The 20,933-nt window shown below is 45.3% G+C and overlaps 1 protein-coding gene across 4 annotated transcripts in view; it reads left to right on the top strand.

The window, feature by feature from the left end:
- robo1 (roundabout, axon guidance receptor, homolog 1 (Drosophila)) overlaps nt 1-20,933 on the top strand; it is a 342,597-nt gene that overhangs the window by 302,067 nt on the left and 19,597 nt on the right. For all 4 annotated transcript variants that reach the window (XM_059968999.1, XM_059968997.1, XM_059968998.1 and 1 more), the window contains 6 exons: nt 528-863; nt 1,978-2,088; nt 5,849-5,996; nt 7,307-7,558; nt 9,294-9,742; nt 13,682-13,834. In XM_059968999.1, the coding sequence (XP_059824982.1) occupies nt 528-863; nt 1,978-2,088; nt 5,849-5,996; nt 7,307-7,558; nt 9,294-9,742; nt 13,682-13,834 (1,449 nt within the window). The remainder of the gene's footprint in view (nt 1-527; nt 864-1,977; nt 2,089-5,848; nt 5,997-7,306; nt 7,559-9,293; nt 9,743-13,681; nt 13,835-20,933) is intronic.

The following is a 20,933-nucleotide window of genomic DNA, read 5'->3' on the forward strand; positions in this document are numbered from 1 at the left end:
CATTCCACACTCACACTGTTCTCAGAGTGAAGAATCACGCCCTTAACATTCACCTTTAACCCATGACCTCTAGATTTCGTCTCATTCAACCTCAGTGGAGATAGACGGCTCACATTTACACTATCTATGCTCCTCATTGTAAAGTATACCTTTATCAAATCTCCCCTCATTCTCCTGTGCCCCAGGGAATACAGCCCTAACTTAACCTTTCCCTATAACTCACGTCTTCAAATACTGACAACATGCTTATAAATTTTCCCTGCAGTTTTTCAATTATTGGCATCTTTCCTGTAGGTAGGTGACCAGAACTGCACAGAGTACTCCAAATTAGACCTCACTAATATCCTATGAAACTTCAACATAACGTCCCAACTCCTGCATTCGAAACGTTGATCTATTTTTTATTGTTCTGTGTTGCAATGTCCTGCTGCCGCAAAACAGCGAATTTCCTGACACATACCAGTGATAGTATCCTGATTCTGATTCTTTAAATCTCACTCTGGTTCTCTCCATCTCCCTCTGGCCAGCTGACTGCATCGCCAACTACAACAACCAGCTGGATAACAAGCAGAGTAACCTGATGCTCCCGGAGACGGCCGTTTATGGTGACATGGACCTCAGCAATAAGATGAATGAAATGAAGACCTTCAATAGCCCCAACCTGAAAGAGGGCCGGTGTGTGAACCAGACGGCACAGCCCACCCCATATGCCACCACGCAACTCATCCAGACCACCCTGGGAAACAACATGAACAGCAGTGGCATGGACATGAATGATAAGCACTGGAAACAGGCCCTCCAGAGCAAGCAAGACATATCTCCCTTACAGTACAACATCATGGAACAGAACAAACTCAACAAGGGTAAGATCATGAAACATAGGGGTCAGAATTGGAGGGACGGTGTAGATCTGGGGTTCCCAACTATTTTATACCTTACACCATGGAGCCTTACTATTAACTGAGGGGTCCACAGATACCTGATAGTGAACCCCTTTGTGTGAAGGGAGTTTCACTCTGTATCTAACAGTCCCTGCTCCAGGAGTGTGTGATGGGACAGTGTAGAGGGAGCTTCATTCTGTATCTGACTGTCCCTGCCCTGGGAGTGTGTGATGGGACAGTGTCGAGGGAGCTTCACTCAGTATCTGACTGTCCCTGCCCTGGGAGTGTGTGATGGGACAGGGTAGAGGGAGCTTCACTCTGTATCTGACTGTCCCTGTCCTGGGAGTGTGTGATGGGACAGTGTAGAGGGAGCTTCACTCTGTATCTAACTGTATCTGCCCTGGGAGTGTGTGATGGGACAGTGTAGAGGGAGCTTCACTGTATCTGACTGTCCCTGTCCTGGGAGTGTGTGATGGGACAGTGTAGAGGGAGCTTCACTCTGTATCTGACTGTCCCTGCCCTGGGGATAGCTAATGCCTTTGGGATAACAAAAACCTTTCCTAACAGCCAGATGCCAAAGTAGAGGGAGTCCTCAGTTGACATAGGAGCAGAATTAGGCCACTGGGCCCATCGAGTCTGCTCCACCATTCCATCATGACTGATTTATTATTCGTTTCAACCCCATTCTCCTGCCTTCTCGCCGTAACCTTTGACACCCCTACTAACCTGGAACCTTTCACCATCCACTTCAAATTTACCCAATGACTTGGATTGCACAGCTATCTATGGCAATGAATTTCACACTTTCAGCATCCTCTGGCTAAGAAATTCCTCCTTATCTCTGTTCCAATTGGACGTCCCTCTGTTCTGAGGCTGTGCCCTCTAGTTCTTGACATCCTCACAATTGGAAACATCCTCTCCCTTCTGCTCAGTGTAGGCCTTTCAATATTTGATAGGTTTCAATGAGGTCCCCCCCCCCCATTCCTTTAAATTCCTGCAAATATAGACCCAGAGCCTCCAAATGCTCCTCATGTGTTAACCCTTTAATTCCCGGGTTCACCCTGCTCTGATTGTTGATCCCCATGTTTGCTTCCAGATTATCGACTTGTTGAGACAAGCGGCGTTCCTACGATTCCTTACAACCAGTCGAGTGACCATGGGACAGGAGGGTCGTACAACAGTTCGGACAGAGGCAGTAACACATCTGGTTAGTGACCAACTGGCCTTAGCCAGATTCTCTGGAATAGCCGTGGGCTATCGGACAGATTTGAAGGAGGAAAGTTGTAGACTTGAGAGATCCTGATCAACAGCAAGCAGGCTCACTGTTGAGTGAGAATGGGGTACAGGGGCAAAACTCAGTCAGATTCTGTGAGTCCATACCAGGGACTGGAGGTTGGAGGCTTGATGCCTGTTTCTCAGAGAGTCCAGGGCCAAGGACTGCAGGCCTGGAGGCAGCCTCTCCTGGTGTGTGATTATTTGGACCAGGTGACCTAAGGGCAGACTTAGGCCATTTGGCCTGACGGAGGGAGGGGCTGCTGGAGAAAAGAGAATGGAGTGGAGGAGAGAGAGGGTGGCTGTAGGAGAGAAAGGGGCACTTGGTGTGGAGAGGGAGGGGGCAACAGGAGAGATGGGGCCAGTGAGAGGGTGCTGGAGGACGGAAGGGGGTACAGGAGGAGTGAGAGAAAGTGGGGGTGGCTGGAGAGAGAGAGGAGGGGTTGGAAGGGAGAGAAGAAGGGCTTGAGGGGATAGAGGAAAGGTTGGAGGGGAGGGGAGACAATGGGAGGGAGGGGCTGAAGGAGAGAGAGAACTGGCAGAGAGAGAGGGGGCTGGAGGGGAAAGTCTTTGCCTGGACACCTAGGGGAGTGGCTATTCTGGAGAACTATATTGCCAGCTATCTATTTGTGGGATGGCGTGGAGCACCACGACTTGCTCTGCACTGGGGGACGTACAGGGTGTACGTGTGTAGTTTTCTGTGGTCTATTTTGTACCTGGATGTATTCCTTTTATCTTCTGTATTTGAACAGTTTGTTGACTTTTCCACGTTGGTAGTTTGCCCTCTCTGGTGGGTGCAGCCTTTCATTGAACTTACTATGGTTCGTGGATTTACTGAGTATGCCCAGATGAAAAGAAATCTCGGGGTTGTGTATGCTGACATATATGTACTTTGATAATAAATTATTTTGAACTTTGGTTCCATCATTTGATCATGGCTGATTTATTTTCCCTCCCAAACCCCATTCTGCTGCTTCTCCCCATTAAGGGATCATCTCCCCAAAAAGGAGGAAGGGGGAGCTGAGTCCATGGCCAGATCAATTATTGGAGCAGACTCGATGGGCTGAATGGCCTATTCATGTTCCCATGTTCTAAGCCACTTAGATCATGGCAGAGAGGAAACTAGGCTAAGCTGCTAACTCAGCTATGTTACGCTCTCTGTTTAATATTTTATATTAATATGACCTGTATGAACATTAAGCAAGACAGGTTTTTTTTAGAGAACCTCAGTAGATCTGAGAATAATAAACTAATCCCAATTCTGTTCGTGGTTCATACTTCTCTGCACATTTAATCTGATTTGTCCAACTCAGAGGTTTAAAATCTTCAATCACCTCTCAGCCACCTGGAATCCAGTATCTCCAAGATCTCCAAATCTCCAAAGCAGCCATAATGCTATTCCATCTTCAGCTGAGTGGTGTCACAGCAGCAGTCTTGCACTCAATGTCAGTAAGACCAAAGAGCTGCTTGGGGACTTCGGAATGGGTAAGACAAAGGAACGCACAGCAGTCCTCATCGAGGGATCGGAAGTGGAGAAGGTGAACGATTTCAGGTTTGTGGGTGTTGACCTCTCTGAGGATCTATCCTGGGGCCAACATATCGATGGAGTTACAAAGAAGGCACAACAGCTATATTTCATGAGGAGTTTGAGGAGATTTGGTATGACACCAAAGACACAGATTTCTACAGATGTACTGTGGAGAGCGTTCTAACTGGCTGCATCAGTCTGGTAAGGGGGTTGGGGGGAGAGTGCACTGCACAGGATCAGAAAAATCTGCAGAAAATTGCAAATTCAGTCAGCTATGTCAGGGGCACCAGCCTCCCCAGCATCTAGGACATCTTCAACGAGCGTTGCCTCAAAAAGACAGCATCCATCATTAAGGACCCATAAGATGTTCTTTTCTCATTGCTACCATCAAGGAGGAAATACAAGAGCCTCACTCAACAAATCCAGAACAGCTTCTTCCCCTCTGTCATCAGATTTACGAACAGTTCATGAACCCATGAACACTACCTCACTGCTTTTTTTTTGTATTAATTGTTTAATTCAATATATATTTCCTACTGTAATGTAGAGTTTTTATGAATATGTACTGAAATGTACCTCGGCCTTCACTCTACCTCATGTAGCTGGATCCTGGACTGCCTGTCAGATCTCCAGCTGGTGGTAAGAGTGGGCTCCCTCACATCTGCCCCACTGATCCTCAACACAGGCAGCCCTCAGAGCTGTGTCCTAAGCCCCCTCCTTTACTCTTTGTATACCCATGACTGTGTCACCAGCAACAGCTTCAATCTGCTAATTAAATTTGCTGATGGCACTACATTGATTTGCCTAATCTCAAATAATAACAAGGCAGCCTACGGAGAAGAAGTCATCTCCTTGACACAATGGTGTCAAGAAAACAACCTCTCCCTCAATGTTGCAGAAACAAAGGAGCTGGTTGTGGACTACAGGACAAATGGAGACAGGCTAACCCCTATAGACATCAATGGATCTGGGGTTGAGAGGGTGAACAGCTTTAAGTTCCTTGGCATCCACATCACCAAGGATCTCACGTGGTCTGTACATACTGACTGTGTGGTGAAAAAGGCACAACAGCACCTCTTTCACCTCAGACATTTGAAGAAGCTTGGTGTGGATCCCCAATTCCTAAGAACAGGGGCACAATTGAGAGCATCTTGACAGGCTGCATCACTGCCTGGTATGGGAACTGTACCTCCCTCAGTCACAGGACTCCACAGAGAGTGGTGTGGACAGCCCAGCACATCTGTAGATGTGAACTTCCCATTATTCAGGACATTTACAAAGACAGGTGTGTAAAAATGGCCCAATGGATCATTGGGGCCCCAAGTCAACCCAACCACAAACTGTTCCAGCTGCTACCATCAGGGAAAAAGTACCGCAGAATAAAAGCCAGGAACAGGCTCCGGGACAGCTTCTTCCACCAGGCCATCAGACTGATTATCTCATGCTGAGACAATAGTATTCCTATGTTATATTGACTGTCCTGTTGTACATACTATTTATTATAAATTACTATAAATTGCACATTTAGCCGGAGACGTAATGTAAAGATTTTTACTCCTCATGTATATGAAGGATGTAAGTAATAAAGGCGATTCAATTCAATGTACTGCTGGTGCACAACAACAAATTTTGCGACATACAACAATGATGATAAATCTGATTCTGACCCTGTTTGCCCTGTCTCTCTTTCCTGGCAACTATTCTGTGCATCTAATGCGTAGCTAAGTTCTGCATCTTCAGAATATTAATCTTGCAGGAAGTTGAAGGAACAGTTCTGGCCCGATATCCTCACTGAAGCCCACAAACCTTCACTGCCACAATCAAAGTAAATACATTTATTTAAAGATACAACATGAAACTAGCCCTACCAGCCCAAAAACCCACCTATTTAACTCTAGCTGGACAACTTACAGTGACTAATTAACGTACTGTGGGAAGAAACCAGAGCACCCGTAGGAAATCCACATACTCGGGACTCTGTAAAACTTTCTTACAGAGGACAACAGAATTGAACTCTGAACTCTGATGCCCTGAGCTGTAATAGCCTTGCATTAATCGCTAGTTACTGTGGTGCGAGTACACCTTGAAATTCATTTTCTTGCTGGCATTTACAGGGAGACGCAGTAAAATATATCAATTACAGTAGAACTCTCTGTTTTTTATCCAGGAAGCCAGGGTCACAAAAAGAGTGCGCGGACTCCGAAGGTGCCTAAACAGGGTGGCATGAATTGGGCAGATCTCTTGCCGCCACCTCCAACACACCCGCCTCCCAACATGAGTAATCCTGAGGAATACAGTGTCGCCGTTGATGACAGGTAAGCAGTCGTGTGCACTGGGCAGTGCTCCTCACCAGCTCTCCCAAGTCTGCTATTTGCTGAGTCAGTAACATATCAGTCACACTGCTGTTAGCTTCATCTGCCTGCACATGATCCCACAGGTCCCTATTAAACCTCCAAACACAAGGGATTCTGCAGCTGCTGGAAATCCAGAGTAACACACACAACGTGCTGGAGGGATTCAGCAGTGTAAGCAGCATCTCTGGATAGGAGTAAACAGTCAACGTTTCAGGCGGAGGCCCTCCATCGGGACTGGAAAGGAAGGGGGAGGAAGCCAGATTAACATGGTGGGGGGGACACAAACTGGCAGGTGATAGGTGAAGCCAGACGAGGAGGAAGGTGATGGGTGGAGATCAATTAAGAAACGAGGAGGTGATAGCTACAAAAGGTAAAGAGCTGAAGAAGAAGGAATCTGGTAGGAGACGAGACTGGAGCATGGGAGAAAGGGAAGGAGGAGGAGCACTAGAGGGAGGTGATGGGCAGGTGAGCAGAAGAGAAGGGGTAAAAGGGAAGCCAGAATAGAGAATGAGAAAAGAGGATGGGGATAATTACTAGAAGTGAGAGAAATCGATGTTCGTTCTGTGAGGTTGGAGGCTCACCAATCGGAGTTTGGAGGCTGATGAATCCTGATAGTGGCCTCATTGTGGCATAGAGGAAGCCACGGGCTGACAAGGCAGAATGGAAATGGGCTGTGAAATGAAAGTGGTTGTCCATTGGAGCCAAATTGCTCAACAAAGCCAATCTATGTCGGGTCTCACCAATGTAGGGGAGGCCACACCAGGAACATCAGATACAGTAGATGACCCCAACAGATGAAGTGTTGCCTCACCTCAAAGGACTGTTTGGGACCCTGAAGGGAGGAGGTGAATGGGCAGGTGTGGCTCTTTGGCCTCTTGCAGGGAGTGGGATTAGTGGAAGGGGCAAATGGATGAGTGAATCACAGAGAGAGCAAACCCTGAGGAAAGTAGAGATTGGGAGGGACGGTAACGATATGGTAGTGGTAGTCCCCATTGAAGATAGCGAAGGTTGCAGAGATTGATGTGCTGGATGCGGAGGCTTATGGAGTGGTAGGTAAGGATAAGAGGAATTCTGTCTCTGTTGTGGTCTCATCTGCCCTCGTCCCGTCTTCCTTCTGCCATGTTTTTTCAATAAGGGAGGAAACTGAAGCACGCAGAGAGTGTACAAGCTCCTTACAGACAGCTTATGAATTGAGCCCTAATTGGTGATTATTATAATAACTGCTATACTACTGTGTGCTACTCGCTACATAATGTGCTTACGCTTTCCAGTTATGATCGGGATGGGATGTGCCCGCTGCCACCAGCCAGGATGTACATAGAACAGGATGAACTGGAGGAGGTGGAGGAGGATGAACGGGGCCCCACGCCACCTATCCGAGGGGCGGCCTCGTCACCGGCAGCTGTGTCTTACAGCCACCAGTCCACTGCCACCCTGACACCCTCGCCCCAGGAGGAACTGGTTCCCATGCTGCAGGACAGTCAGGAGAGCCTGGCCCTCATCCCCTCCGCCAGTGACCGCAGGTAAACAGTGTTACCCTGGGGGGGCACACCCCATACTGGAGCGCACACACACGCACGCATATACACACACACACACATATACATACGCACACTCACACTCACACACACACACACACACACACACACTCACACACACACGCACACATACATACGCACACACACACACACACACTCACACTCACACTCACACACGCACTCACACTCACACACACACTGACAGATGTACTCTTATGCACACGCACACGCACGCACATGCACCTCCAACCCAATGGCGGGCGGTCTTGGGGCCTCCAGAATGTGTAATACTGGGGCTATTATTTACAATGAAAGCAGGTAAATTCAAAGGAGATGTACAGAGTAAGCTTTTTTCCACACAGTGAGTGGACTGCACTGCCAGGAGGGGTAGTGGAGGTTCTAGATAAACATTAGAGGTTCTAGATAAGGCACATGAATGTGCAGAAAATGGAGGGATATGGATATTGCACATGCAGAAGGATTAGATTAGTTGGGCATAAAGACAAGAGACTCTGCAGATGCTGGAAATCTTGAGTAACACACAAAATGCTGGAGGAATTCAGCAAGTCAGGCATCAACTGTGGATGATAAGTCAATTTTCCCTTCACTTGGTCTCACCTGTTGCAACCTGACACATCTGGTTGGAGGAACACCTTATAATCCTCCTGGGAAGCTGCCAACCTGACCTTCTAGTAATTACTAAACCTTCCCCTTCTCTCTTTTTCCGTTACCTGTTCTGGTTCCACCCTTACCCATTCTCCTTACCTGCCCATCGTCTCCCTCTGATGCTCCTTCTCCCTCACTCTCCTCCATGTCCACGCTCCTCTCCTATCAGATTCCCTCTTCTTCAGCCCTTTATCCCTTCCACCCCTCACCTTCCAGCTTCTTACATTACTTCCTTCCCTCACCTTCCCCCTCAGCTGGTCTCACCTGTTACCTGCCAGCTTTTACTCCTTCCCCTCCCCCACCTTCTTATTTTGGTTTCTGCCCCCTTCCTTTACAGTCCTGAAATTTCAGCAGTTTATTCTCCTCGATGGATGCTGTATAGCTCAGTTGGCCATTTGATTACTCAGCAGCCTTGATCTTTCCCTACACAGGCACTTTACACCATACCTCACTGTCCTAGTGTACCTCCTCCTTGATGCTAACAATGAGAAGAGGGCATTCCTGTGGAATGGAGATCCTTAATGATGGATACCACTTCATGTAGCCTAGGTATATAAGCTAATTGTATGTATACACGGCCACGGTTATTTTTGTGCTGTATCAGATCCAGAGTAACAATCATTTTGTTCAACTTTACACATGTGTACTGAAAGATGATGACAAACAATGTTGAATCTTGAAATGGAACAGTACAGCACAGGAAAAGGCCCTTCAGCCCACAGTGTTGTACTGAACCCAATAAATTAGTAATTAAATGGGCAACCAAACTGATCCCTTCTGCCTACACAATGTCCATATCCTTCCATTTCCTCACATCCATGTGCCTGTCTGATTGTGTCTTAAAAATCCCTGTTGTATCTGCTCTACCACCACCCCAGGCACCCACCACTCTCTGTGTAAAAAAACTTACCCCTCACATCTCCTTTGCAAATACCCCCCTCACCTTAAATGCCTGCCCTCTGGTTTTGATAGTACAACGTGTTGTGTTGAAGGGTGTATTCCAGAGCAGTACTGTTATTGGTTTTGTCTAACACGAGTTTCTTTCTTGTACAAGGAGGCACCCGATCAGTCCTCCCCCTCCCCCACGCCCCATCTCCCCCCCACACACATACGGCTACATTTCGGGACAGTTGGTCTCTGACATGGACACAGATGCACCTGAAGAGGAGGAGGAGGAAGAGGAAGAGGAGGAGGAGGAGGAGGAGGAAGAAGAGGAAGTAGAAGTGGCTAAGATGCACACACACCGCCTACTGCTACAGGGCCTGGAGCAGACCCCAGCTTCGAGCGTGGGGGACCTGGAGAGTTCTGTCACAGGCTCCATGATCAATGGGTGGGGCTCGGCCTCCGAGGAGGATGGTAACAGCTCGAGCGGGCGCTCCAGTGCTGTCAGTTCCTCCGATGGCTCCTTCTTCACTGACGCCGACTTTGCGCATGCCGTGGCTGCGGCAGCTGAATATGCAGGGCTGAAGGTGGCTCGGCACCACACACAGGATGGAGCAGCAGGTACGTACAATTCAGTCAGATACAGAGTGCAGACACTGTCCATCACACCCTCCCTAGGACAGTCAGATACAGAGTGAAGCTCCCTCTACACTGTCCTATCACACACTCCCGGGACAGGGACAGTTAGATACAGAGTGAAGCTCCCTCTACACTGTCCCGTCACACGCCATCTGTGGGTCTTGGAAACGGGTGGCGGGAGGATCTCCATGGGCAGACTGCCTGGCAATGTTTAGGGGGTATGTTCGTGCCCGGGTAACTATTGAAAAGGAACACGCACAGTCCACAGCGGCCTTGGAGGAGTTTCGTGACCGTTGGGCTCCACGGGGTGTAAATGCCATCGTGGATAGGGATGGCAACATTCTGGTGTAATGTCTATTGCCTATTTGTAGTGCAGTAATTGTGTTTGCCACTGTTTTGTATATATTGTATAGCACCGAAATTTGTAATAAAGGATTTTGTAAAAAAAAAGGGCAGGGACAGTCAGATACAGAGTGAAGCTCCCTCTACACTGTCCCATCACACACTCCCAGGGCAGGGACAGTCAGATACTGAGTGAAGCTCCCTCGACACTGTCCCATCACACACTCCCAGGGCAGGGACAGTCAGATACAGAATGAAGCTCCCTCTACACTGTCCCATCACACACTCCCAGGACAGGGACAGTCAGATACAGAGTGAAGCTCCCTCTACCCTGTCCCATCACACACTCTCAGGGCAGGGACAGTCAGATACAGAGTGAAGCTCCCTCTACACTGTCCCATCACACACTCCCAGAGCAAGGACAGTCAGATACAGAGTGAAGCTGCCTCCACACTGTCCCATCACACACTCCCAGGACAGGGACAGTCAGATACAGAGTGAGGCTCCCTCTACACTGTTCCATCACACACTCCCAGGGCAGGGACAGTCAGATACAGAGTGAAGCTCCCTCTACACTGTCCCATCACACACTCCCAGGACAGGGACTGTCAGATACAGAGTGAAGCTCCATCTATAAGTTAAGAGGGAGCATAAGGACATAAGAAACAGGAGCAGGGGTAGGCCATCTGGCCCATCAAGCCTGCCCTGCCATTCAATAAGATCATAGCTGATCTGTCCATAAACTCAGCTCCATTTACCTGCCTTTTCCCCATAACCCTTAGTACCCCTACTACTTAAAAATCTATCTAACTGTATCTTAAATATATTTGGTAAGGAAGCCTCAACTGCTTCCATGGAGAGACAATTCCACAGATTCACCACTCTCAGGGAAAAACAGTTTCTCCTCATCTCCATCCTAAATCTTCTCCCCTGAATCTTGAGGCAATGTCCTCTAGTTCTAGTCTCACCTACCAATGGAAACATTTTATCTATCCCTTTCAAAATTTTGTATGTTTCTATAAGATCTACTCTCATTCTTCTAAATTCCCGAGAGTTTTGTCGCAGGCCACTCAATCTCTCCTCATAGGTTAACCCTTTCATCTCTGGAATCAAGCTGGTGAACCTCTTCTGCACTGCTTCCAAAGCCAGTATATCCTTCCTCAAGTAAGGAGACCAGAACTGCACACAGTGCTCCAGGTGTGGCCTCACCAGTACCCTGTACAGTTGCAGCATAACCTCCCTACTCTTGAATTCAATCCCTCTAGCAATGAAGGCCAACATTCTGTTTGCCTTCTTAATAACCCGTTGTACCTGCAAGCCAACATTTTCCGATTCATGAACAAGCACACCCAAGTCCCTCTGCACAACAGCATGCTGCAATCTTTCACTATTTAAATAATAATCTGCTCTTCTATTATTCCTTCCAAAGTGGATGACCTCACATTTACCAATGTTTGTATTCCATCTGCCAGACCTTGGCCCACTCACTTAACCTATCTATATCCCTCTGCAGACTCTCCACATCCTCTGTACAATTTGCTTTTCCACTCAGTTTAGCGTCATCAGCAAATTTTGCTACACTATACTCAGTCCCCTCTTCCAAATCATCAATGTAAATGGTAAACAGCTGCGGGCCCAGCACCGACCCCTGCAGCACCCAACTCACCACTGACTGCCAACCAGCGAAACACCCATTTATACCAACTCTACCTTCTATTGGTTAACCAATCCACTATCCATACCAATACACTTCCTCCAACTCCATACAACCGTATCTTATTTATAAGTCTCTTGTGCGGCACCTTATCGAACACCTTCTGGTAATCCAAGTATATGACATCCACCTGTTCCCCTCTATCCACTGCACTCATTATGTCCTCAAAGAACTCCAGAAAGTTTGTCAGACAGGACCTGCCCTTTCTGAATCATGCTGCATCTGTCAAATGGAGCCATGACTTTCTAAACGTTTCACTGCCTCTTCCTTAATGACAGCTTCAAGCATTTTCCCGACTATAAATGTTAAGCTAACTCGCCTATAGTTGCCCATATAGAAAAGAAGGAGATTTACTTTAACTTTAGAAATCAAGCCTCACGAGGTTCTTAAGAGTTATAAGGTAGCCACGAAGGAGTTTAGGAATGAAACTAAGAGAGCTAAAAAGAAGCATGAGAAGGCTTTGCTGAGGAGGATTAAAGAAGACCACAAGGCATTCTACACATACTGTACATGAAGAACAGGAGGTTGACTAGAGTGAGTTTAGGACTGATCTGGATAAAAGTGGAAAAATGTGCCTAGAGTCAGAGGAGGCATAGAAGTTCCTTAATGAATATCTTGTTTCAGTTTTCACCAGTAAGATGGATCTTGGGAAATAAGAGGCTAATATGGTACAACGTGTTGGTGTCAAAAAAGGATGCACTGGAGCCTTTGCAAACATTAGAATAGAAAAATCAAAGTTAAAAGTAAATTTTATCAGAGAACATATATGTCACCATATACAACCCTGAGATCCATTTTCCTGTGAACATACTCAGCAAATCTATAGAATAGTAACTGTAAACAGGATCAATGAAAGGTCAAGTAGAGCATGGAGGACAACAAACTGTGAAAATGCAATTATAAATAAATAGCAAAAACCAGTGAGAGCATAAAATAACAAGATAAAGAGGCCTTAATATGAGATCAGTTGTTGTGGGAACATCTCAATAAATGAGTGTAGTTATTCTCTTTTGTTCAAGAGTCTGATGGTTGAGGAGTAGTAACAGTTCTTCAACCTGGGGGTGCAAGTCCTGAGACTCCTGTACCTTTTACCTGACGGCAGCAGCGAGAAAAGAACATGGCCTGGGTGGTGAGGGTCTCAGATGATGGACACTTATGATGGTGTTTCATGTAGCTGTGCTCAGTGGCTGGGTAGGCTTTGCCCATGATGTACTGGGCCAGAGACCTACAGGATATGCCATAGGTTACTCTGGGAAACAAGGAAAAGATTGCTGCCTGGACATGTGTTATGGTGATATACCAGATACTGTTTAATTTCGCCTCGTTAGTTTCCTGCCTCCCACTAAGTGCCTACTTTTGACCGAGACAGTCTGAGGCGACAAATTTTACCTGGTGGAAAGTGGTTGTGTCAAACTCATAGAACACAGGACACTACAGCACAGTGCAGGCTCTTTGGCCCACAATGTTGTGCCCACCTTTGAACCTACTCCAAGATCAATGTAATCTAACCCTTGCCTCCTCCAGAGCCCTCCATTTTCCCCGGGTGTTCCTGTTTTCTCCCACATACGAAGATGTATGGAATCGGGTTAATGAGTTGAGACCATGTTATGTAACTGCCAGAAGCATGGTGACATTTGCAGGCTGCCCTCACTGATTTGATTCTTCACAGATGACACATTTCTCTGTATATTTTGATGTATATGTGGTGTATAGTGCTGTATCTTTTCATAATCTTCTACTTTCTTTCATCCATGCACCTATCAAAGAGTCTCTGAAAAGCCCATAATGTACCTGCCTCTTGGTTATTGAGTTACTAATGGATCCATTGTCATTCCATTTCATGTCTTGTTTAACCCTTTCCACAGGGCAACGGCACCTCCCGACATCTCACTGTCCTCGGCCAACAAGCCCATTCTCCACGGACAGCAATGCCAGTGCGGCCATGCTGCAGAAGTCTCGCCCTATGAGGAAACAGAAACAGGTGCAAGGACATATGCGTCGAGAGATCTTCACTGATGGTATGTGTGACATACTGTTGCAATCATCATAGCATTATGAGATATCGGAGCAGAATTAGGCTATCTAGCCCATCGAGGCTGATCTGGCTGATTTATTAATCCTCTCAACCCCATTCTCCTGCCTTCTCCCCATAGCCTTTGATACCATGATTAGTTAAGAACCTATCAACCTTCACGTTAAATATACCCGGTGATTTAACCTACACAGCTGACTGTAGCATTAAATTCCACAGATTCTCCACCCTCTGTTTTAAGAAATTCTTCCTCTTCTTTGTTCTAAATAGATGACTCTCTATTCTGAGGTTGTGCCCTCTGTTCCCAGACTCTCCCACCATAGGAAATAACCTCTCCTCATCCGCTCTCTCTAGGCGTTTAAATATTTGATGGGTTTCAATGACATTCCTCCCCCCATTTGTCTAAACTCCAGTGAGCAAAGGCCCAGAGCCATCAAACACTCCTCAGGGATTCGCCCTTTCATACTTGCGATCATTCTTGTGAACCAGTGATGAATCTGAAGAATTTTTTGACACAGGCTGGTGTGGAGGCCAAGCTATTGGGTATGTTTAAGACTGAAGTTGATAGATTCTTGATTAGTTATGACATGTAGGAATATTTGGGGAAGGCAGGGGATTGGGGCTGAGAGGGAAATAGATCAGCCATGATGAAATGATGGAGCAGATGCGATGGGCCAAATGGCCTAATTCTGCTCCTGTATCTTATGGCTTTATGTTCTAGTCCTCTTAAAATGAATGCTAGCATTGTTTTTGTCTTCCTTACCACCAACTCAGCCTGCAAGTTACCCTTTAGGGAATCACAAAAAAGAGCAGTGGCTATATCCTTGGGAGTTTGAGGAGATTTGGTATGTCACCAAAGGTTCTATCAAAGTTCAAAGTAAATTTATTATTGAAATACGTATACTGTCACCATATCCTGCCCGAGAGTATTCACAGCAAATACAAAAGAAACATAACAGAACCGATGAGAATCTGCACACAAACAAAGGCAGAGAAGCACCAGTAAATATTGAGAACATGAGTTGTGGAGTCCTTGAAAGTGAGTCTGTAGGTTGTGGAATCAGTATGGGGTTGAGGTGAGTGAAGTTATCCACACTGGTTCAAGGGCCTGATGGTTGTTGGGTAATAATCATTCCTGAACCTGGTGGTGTGGGGCCCAAGGCTCCTGTACCCCTTTCCTGATGGTAGCAGCAAGAAGCATGGTCTGGATGGTGAGGGTCCTTGAGATGTATATCTGACTGGTTGCATCACCACCTGCTACAGAAGCTCCAATGCACAGCATTGGCAAAAAAGCTTCAGAGTGTTGTAGACTCAGCCAGCTCCATCACAGGCACAATCCACTCCATCGAGAACATCTCCAAATGGTGGCGCATCAGGAAGGTGGAATCCATCATTAAGGACTCTCAGCATCCACAACATGCACTCTTCTCATCAGAATCAGGTTTATTATCACTGACATATGGAGTCAAATTTGTTGTTTTGCAGCAGTGGTACAGTGTAATACTTAATAATTAAAAAAATCTTTCTAAGAGTTACAATAAGAAATATAAAAAATAATTGTGTGCAAAATGAGAGCAAAGTAGTGAAGTTGTGTTCATGGGTTCATAAACCATTCAAAAATCTGATGACAGAGAGGAAGAAGCTGTTCCTAAAATGTTGAGTGTGTGTCTTCAGGCTCCTGTACCTCCTGCCTGATGGTAGTGATGAGGAGAGAGCATGTCCTGGATGGAGAGGGTCCTTCATGATGGATGTCACCTTCTTGAGGTATTGCCTTTTGAAGATGTCCATGATGGCTAAGCTTGCAACTGTCCTGTGCTGTGCAGTGGAGCCTCTGCACCAGGTTGTGATGTAACAATCAGAATGAGCTCCACAGTACATCCATAAAATTTGCCGGAGTCTTTGGTGATATACCAGACCTCTTCAAATTTCTAATGGAATATAGCTACTGGCACTCCTTCTTCACAGTTACATTAATATATTGGGTCCAGGAGCTTCTCATCCCCAAAAGTAGCTTAGAGCAAAGCAGTAAAGAGACCTCGCCAGATGGGGTTGCTATGTGTGACACCTTCACATTCAAACAGGCCACTGATCCCTAGATCACAAAAAACAGAACATAACATCTGAATACAGTACTGATATTTTAACCTACTCTGCGATCAACCCTCCCACATAGCCCTCCATTTTTCAAACATCCATGTACCTATCTAAGAGTTTCTTATTTGTCTGTCTCTATATATCTGTCTCTATCACCACCTCTGGCAGTGTGTTCCATGCACCCACCATTCCCTGTGTAAAAAAACCTACCTCTGACACTCCCCACCCCCTACTTTCCTCCAATTACCTTAAAATTATGCCCCTTGGTAAAAGCCATTTCCACCCTGGGAAAAAGTCTCTGATGACTGTCCACACAATCTGTGCCTCTTATCATCTTGTACACCTCTGTCAAGTTACTTCACATTCTCCTTCACTCCAAGGAGAAAGGCCCTAGCTCACATGGCCTGCCCTCACAGGACATGCTGTCTCATCCAGACAGCATTCTGGTAAACCTCTGCACACTCTCTAAAACTTTTACATCCATCCTGGAATGAGGTGACCAGAACCGTACACAATATTGCAAATTTGTGTGTGTTCAGAGTAAATTGATTATCGAAGTACATATATGTCACCATGTACAACTCAGAGATTAATTTTCTTGCTGGCATACTCAACAAATCCATAATAGAATAATAACCATAATTGAATCGATGAAAGACCACACCAACTTGGATGCTCCAACAGTGTGCAAAAGACAACAAACTGTGCAAATGCTAAAATAAATAAATAAGAACTAAATGTCAAGAACATGAAATGAAGAGTCTTTGAAAGAGAGTCCATTGGTTGTGGGAACATTTCAATGATGGGGCGAGAGATGCTGAGTTCAAACATGGGAATGTGTTTCTACATGGCTCTCCAATTTAGAGGTGGAAGGATAGTGTAGCAGTTAGCAAATGCTGCCAAATACATTGAACCTTTCATAATTTTGGAAATGATGTTATGATTTAGGAAGTACAATTTCTGTTATCCTGCTGCATGCTCCCCAGTGTGATATGATAATGCAGTTAAAATTAGCTCTTAACACTGATGTTCCAGCATCTGAATTAGAATCAGATTTAATATCTCTGGCATATGGTTGTGAAATTTGTTGCTATGTGGCAGCCATACAATGCAATACATAATAATAAAAACTGTGAATTACAGTAAGAAGTGTGTATGGGTCCAGGATAGGACTGTATAGTCATCAAAGATCTCACCGTTAAAGGAGTGAACGTTGTCATCAGATTCCAATGGACAACCGAAGGGGAGAGAGAGAGAGATAATTATATAAAATAATATATAACATTTTAGAGGTTAAACAATTAATGGAAAAATAGGGAAAAAAGGGAAAAGTAGTGAGGTTGTGTTCATGGGTTCAATGTCCATTCAGAAATCTGATGTCAGAGGGGAAGAAGCTGTTCCTGAATCATTGAATGTGTGTCCTCAGGCTCCTGAACCCCTGGCTTGATGGTGACAATGAAAAGAGGGCACATCCTGGGTGATAATGATGGATGCCATCTTTTTGAGGCATCACTCCTTGAAGATGTCCTGGATGCTGGGGAGGCTGGTGCCATGATGGAGCTGACTGAATTCTGGCACCAACATAGCTTGCACACCACTTACTAACCCTAACCCCTTTGGGATGTGGGAGGAAAGCCACACTGCCAAGGGTGTCACAGTAAGGTAAAAAGTTAGAGAATGTAATTGAGATGGAAAACAAATCAGCCATGATTGAATGGGGAAGTAGACTAGATGAGCTGAATGTCCCCAATTCTGCTCCGATGTCTTACGTTCCTACAGTATTGCTCTCAACCATTCCAGCCTGTAGTTATTTCCTCACTGGTATTGAGGAGGGACTCAGTGATCCAGAAGAAAAGGCAATATGTTTTCTGCATTAGGATGGTGAGCAATTTGGAAGGGAGTATGCAAAGCCAACATTTATATTCCAAGCACGACGCAAAGCACTGTTAGGAGTTAACGGCAGTGGTGTCTTGAGACAGAAATAGACCTGGTAAAATAGGGAAGGCAAACCTCCTTTCATCAAGAACATTGATAAATCTGATGTCTACTTATGGGAATCCACTAATTCAAGGTCACCACTATTGACACAGCTTTTAACTTTAGATTTAGTTAATTAGTTGTATTTACATTTCCAGGCGATGTGATGGGATTTGAGCTCATTGTCTCTGGATCAATGGTCCAGGCTTCAGAGCATGAGTCCGACAACATACAGTTTATTGCTTACCTCTGCTGTGCACTTTGAACTATATTTTATTAACATTTATGGTAATATTTTGCTTTATATGCTGTGTGTAATATATGTTTTGTGGGCGCACTGTGGTCTGGAGGAGCGTTGTTTGGTTGTATATATGTACAGACAGATGACAATAAACCTGAACTTGAACTTGTAGTTAACCAATAAGCCACTCTAACCTTTGCAGGGATTTTGTGTTTTTATATAACTGTCCTTCCCAGTACTGGCCCTTTAGCCACAATGTTGTTCTGACCGTTTAACTTCAATCTTTGGCGAGAGAAATTACATCAATAAAAAAACTTGGATTATGCGTCCTTTAGTAATCCTAAGTGATGTAATTTTTTAAATAGGTCAGCTGTCTTCCACAGCAACTTTCTACTCATATGATACAATGATTAATTTTTTTTTAGTAATGTTAAGGTTTCAGATATTGTGAGTAGGTTTAGGCCAGGTCACCAATCAACAGTTTGTCTGCCTAAACAGAATCATAGAATCAAAAGCAAAAGAGATACTGCAAATGCTGGAAATCCAAAGCAACATACAAAATGATGGGGGAACTCAGCAGGTCAGGCAGCATCTACGGAAAAGAGTAAACAGGTGATGTTGTGGGTCAAAGCCCTTTGACAGGACTGGCAAGGAAAGAGGAAGACACCAGAAATTTATTTCCATATGTGCTGTCTGACCTGCTGAGTACTTCCAGCCTTTTGTGTGTGTTATCATAGAATCATATACACATCGCTCCCTTGCAGTCTACATTTCTATTTTCTAAACGTATGCATTTTTCCTTTCTATTTCTCTATGTCCCAGTTGGTGAGAGGCACTAGTGATGAATGCTATCTTCTTGAAAATGTCCTAATTCTTCTGCTGTTATGCCAGAAAAACAATTTCACTTGAGGAAGAACTCAAAGCTAGTGGACTTAGATAATAGCTAATAAATCCAATTGGAAACATCTTACCTCAGAGAATGAGAATATGGAACATTCTTCTTTCTTGAAATGATTGACTCAAGGAGTGAGAAGGATTTATGGGAAGTTTAGATAAACCACTAAGGGAGCAAGGAACAGGAAATGTTGTGATGTGAGATGAAGAGGGCTGAGATGGTCTTGAGGTCCAGAAGCTTGGTATGGAGCATCTGGGCTGAGTAATCTAGTTAACTTGCGGGTTGAGTCAATGGTAAGGAAGGCAAATGTCATGCTAGCATTCATTTTGAGAGGACTAGAATATAAAAACAAAGATATATTGCTGAGGCTTGATAAGGCATTGGTCAGATCGCATTTGGAGTATTGTGAACAGTTTTGGACCCCTTATCTAAGAAAAGATATGCTGCCATTGGAGAGGATCCAGAGAAAGTTCACGAGAATGATCCAAGGAATGAGAGAGTTAACATATGAGAAGCATTTGATTGCTCTGAGCCTGTACTCACTGGCATTTAGAAGAATGAGGGGATCTCATTGAAACCAATGAAATATTGAAGGCCTCGATAGAATGGTCATAAGGAGGATGTTTCCTAAAGTGTGAGTCTAGGTCCAGAAGGCACCCTCAGAATAGAAGGACATACCTTTAGAACATAGAAAAGGAGGAATTTCTTTCACCGGCGGATGGTGGATCAGTAGAATTTATTGCTACAGACAGCTGTGGAGGCCAAGTCATTGGGTGTATTTGAAGCAGAGACTGATAGGTTCTTGATTAGTAAGAGCATCAAAGGTTATGGGAAAGCACAGGAGAATGGAGTTGACAGGGATAATATATCAGTCAGAATGGAATAGCAGAGCTTAATTGATGGGCCGAATGGCCTAACTCTAAGTTTTATGATCTTATTGTAAAGGATTGATTATAGGGAAAGCACAAAAGGAAAGTAGGTCTTGAAATACCAGAATTTCTCTACAGCATGCACGTACACACACACACACACACACACACACACACACACCGACACACACACCACACACTGACACACACATACACACCACACACTCTCTCACACACACACACACACACACACACACACAAACACACATACACACACACATACACACACACACTCACACACACACACACTCTCTCACACACACACACACACACACACCACACACACACACTCTCTCACACACACACACACACACACACACACACACACACACACACACACACACACACACACACACACACACACACACACACACACACACACACACACACACACACACACACACACACACACACACACACACACACACACACACCAGCAACCTGGAGACAGATCTAACTGCAGGAACCCCTGAGTTCCATGATTACTGGGTGGAAGCCAACGTGACCCAGGTGCAAGCCTTGGCCAGGGCCCAATATCAGATAACAGTACAATCAGAAAGCTTTGAATGAAGGGGTGAAGATAAGTGTCCCAGGAAAATTAGTTTTGTTTGCCAAGTAACTAATAAGGTATTGAAATTATTTCCCTCATGTCAACTAGTAAGGGTTGTCATAGACAAATGGCATAAAAGTGCATTTAATTACAGATAACCATCATCTCTAATATCAGTGTTTGGTGTGGCAATACCCGCTAGTGTCTGCTATCTCTCGCAGCATCTCATCTGTTTTCCGTCTTTCTCTGCCGGCCTCTGTCCATCTGTGCCTCCCTGAGGATTGTCTCGGCTTCTATGTATGTGCCTTCGTCTGACTATCGGTTAGTTGTTATTCCGTTTGTGTTTGTAAGTGAGTGTGTGTGAGTGTGTGTGTGTGTGTGTGTGTGTGTGTGTGTGTG

The sequence above is a fragment of the Hypanus sabinus genome, chromosome 4 (genome assembly GCF_030144855.1).
Source record: "Hypanus sabinus isolate sHypSab1 chromosome 4, sHypSab1.hap1, whole genome shotgun sequence".
NCBI lineage: Eukaryota > Metazoa > Chordata > Chondrichthyes > Myliobatiformes > Dasyatidae > Hypanus > Hypanus sabinus.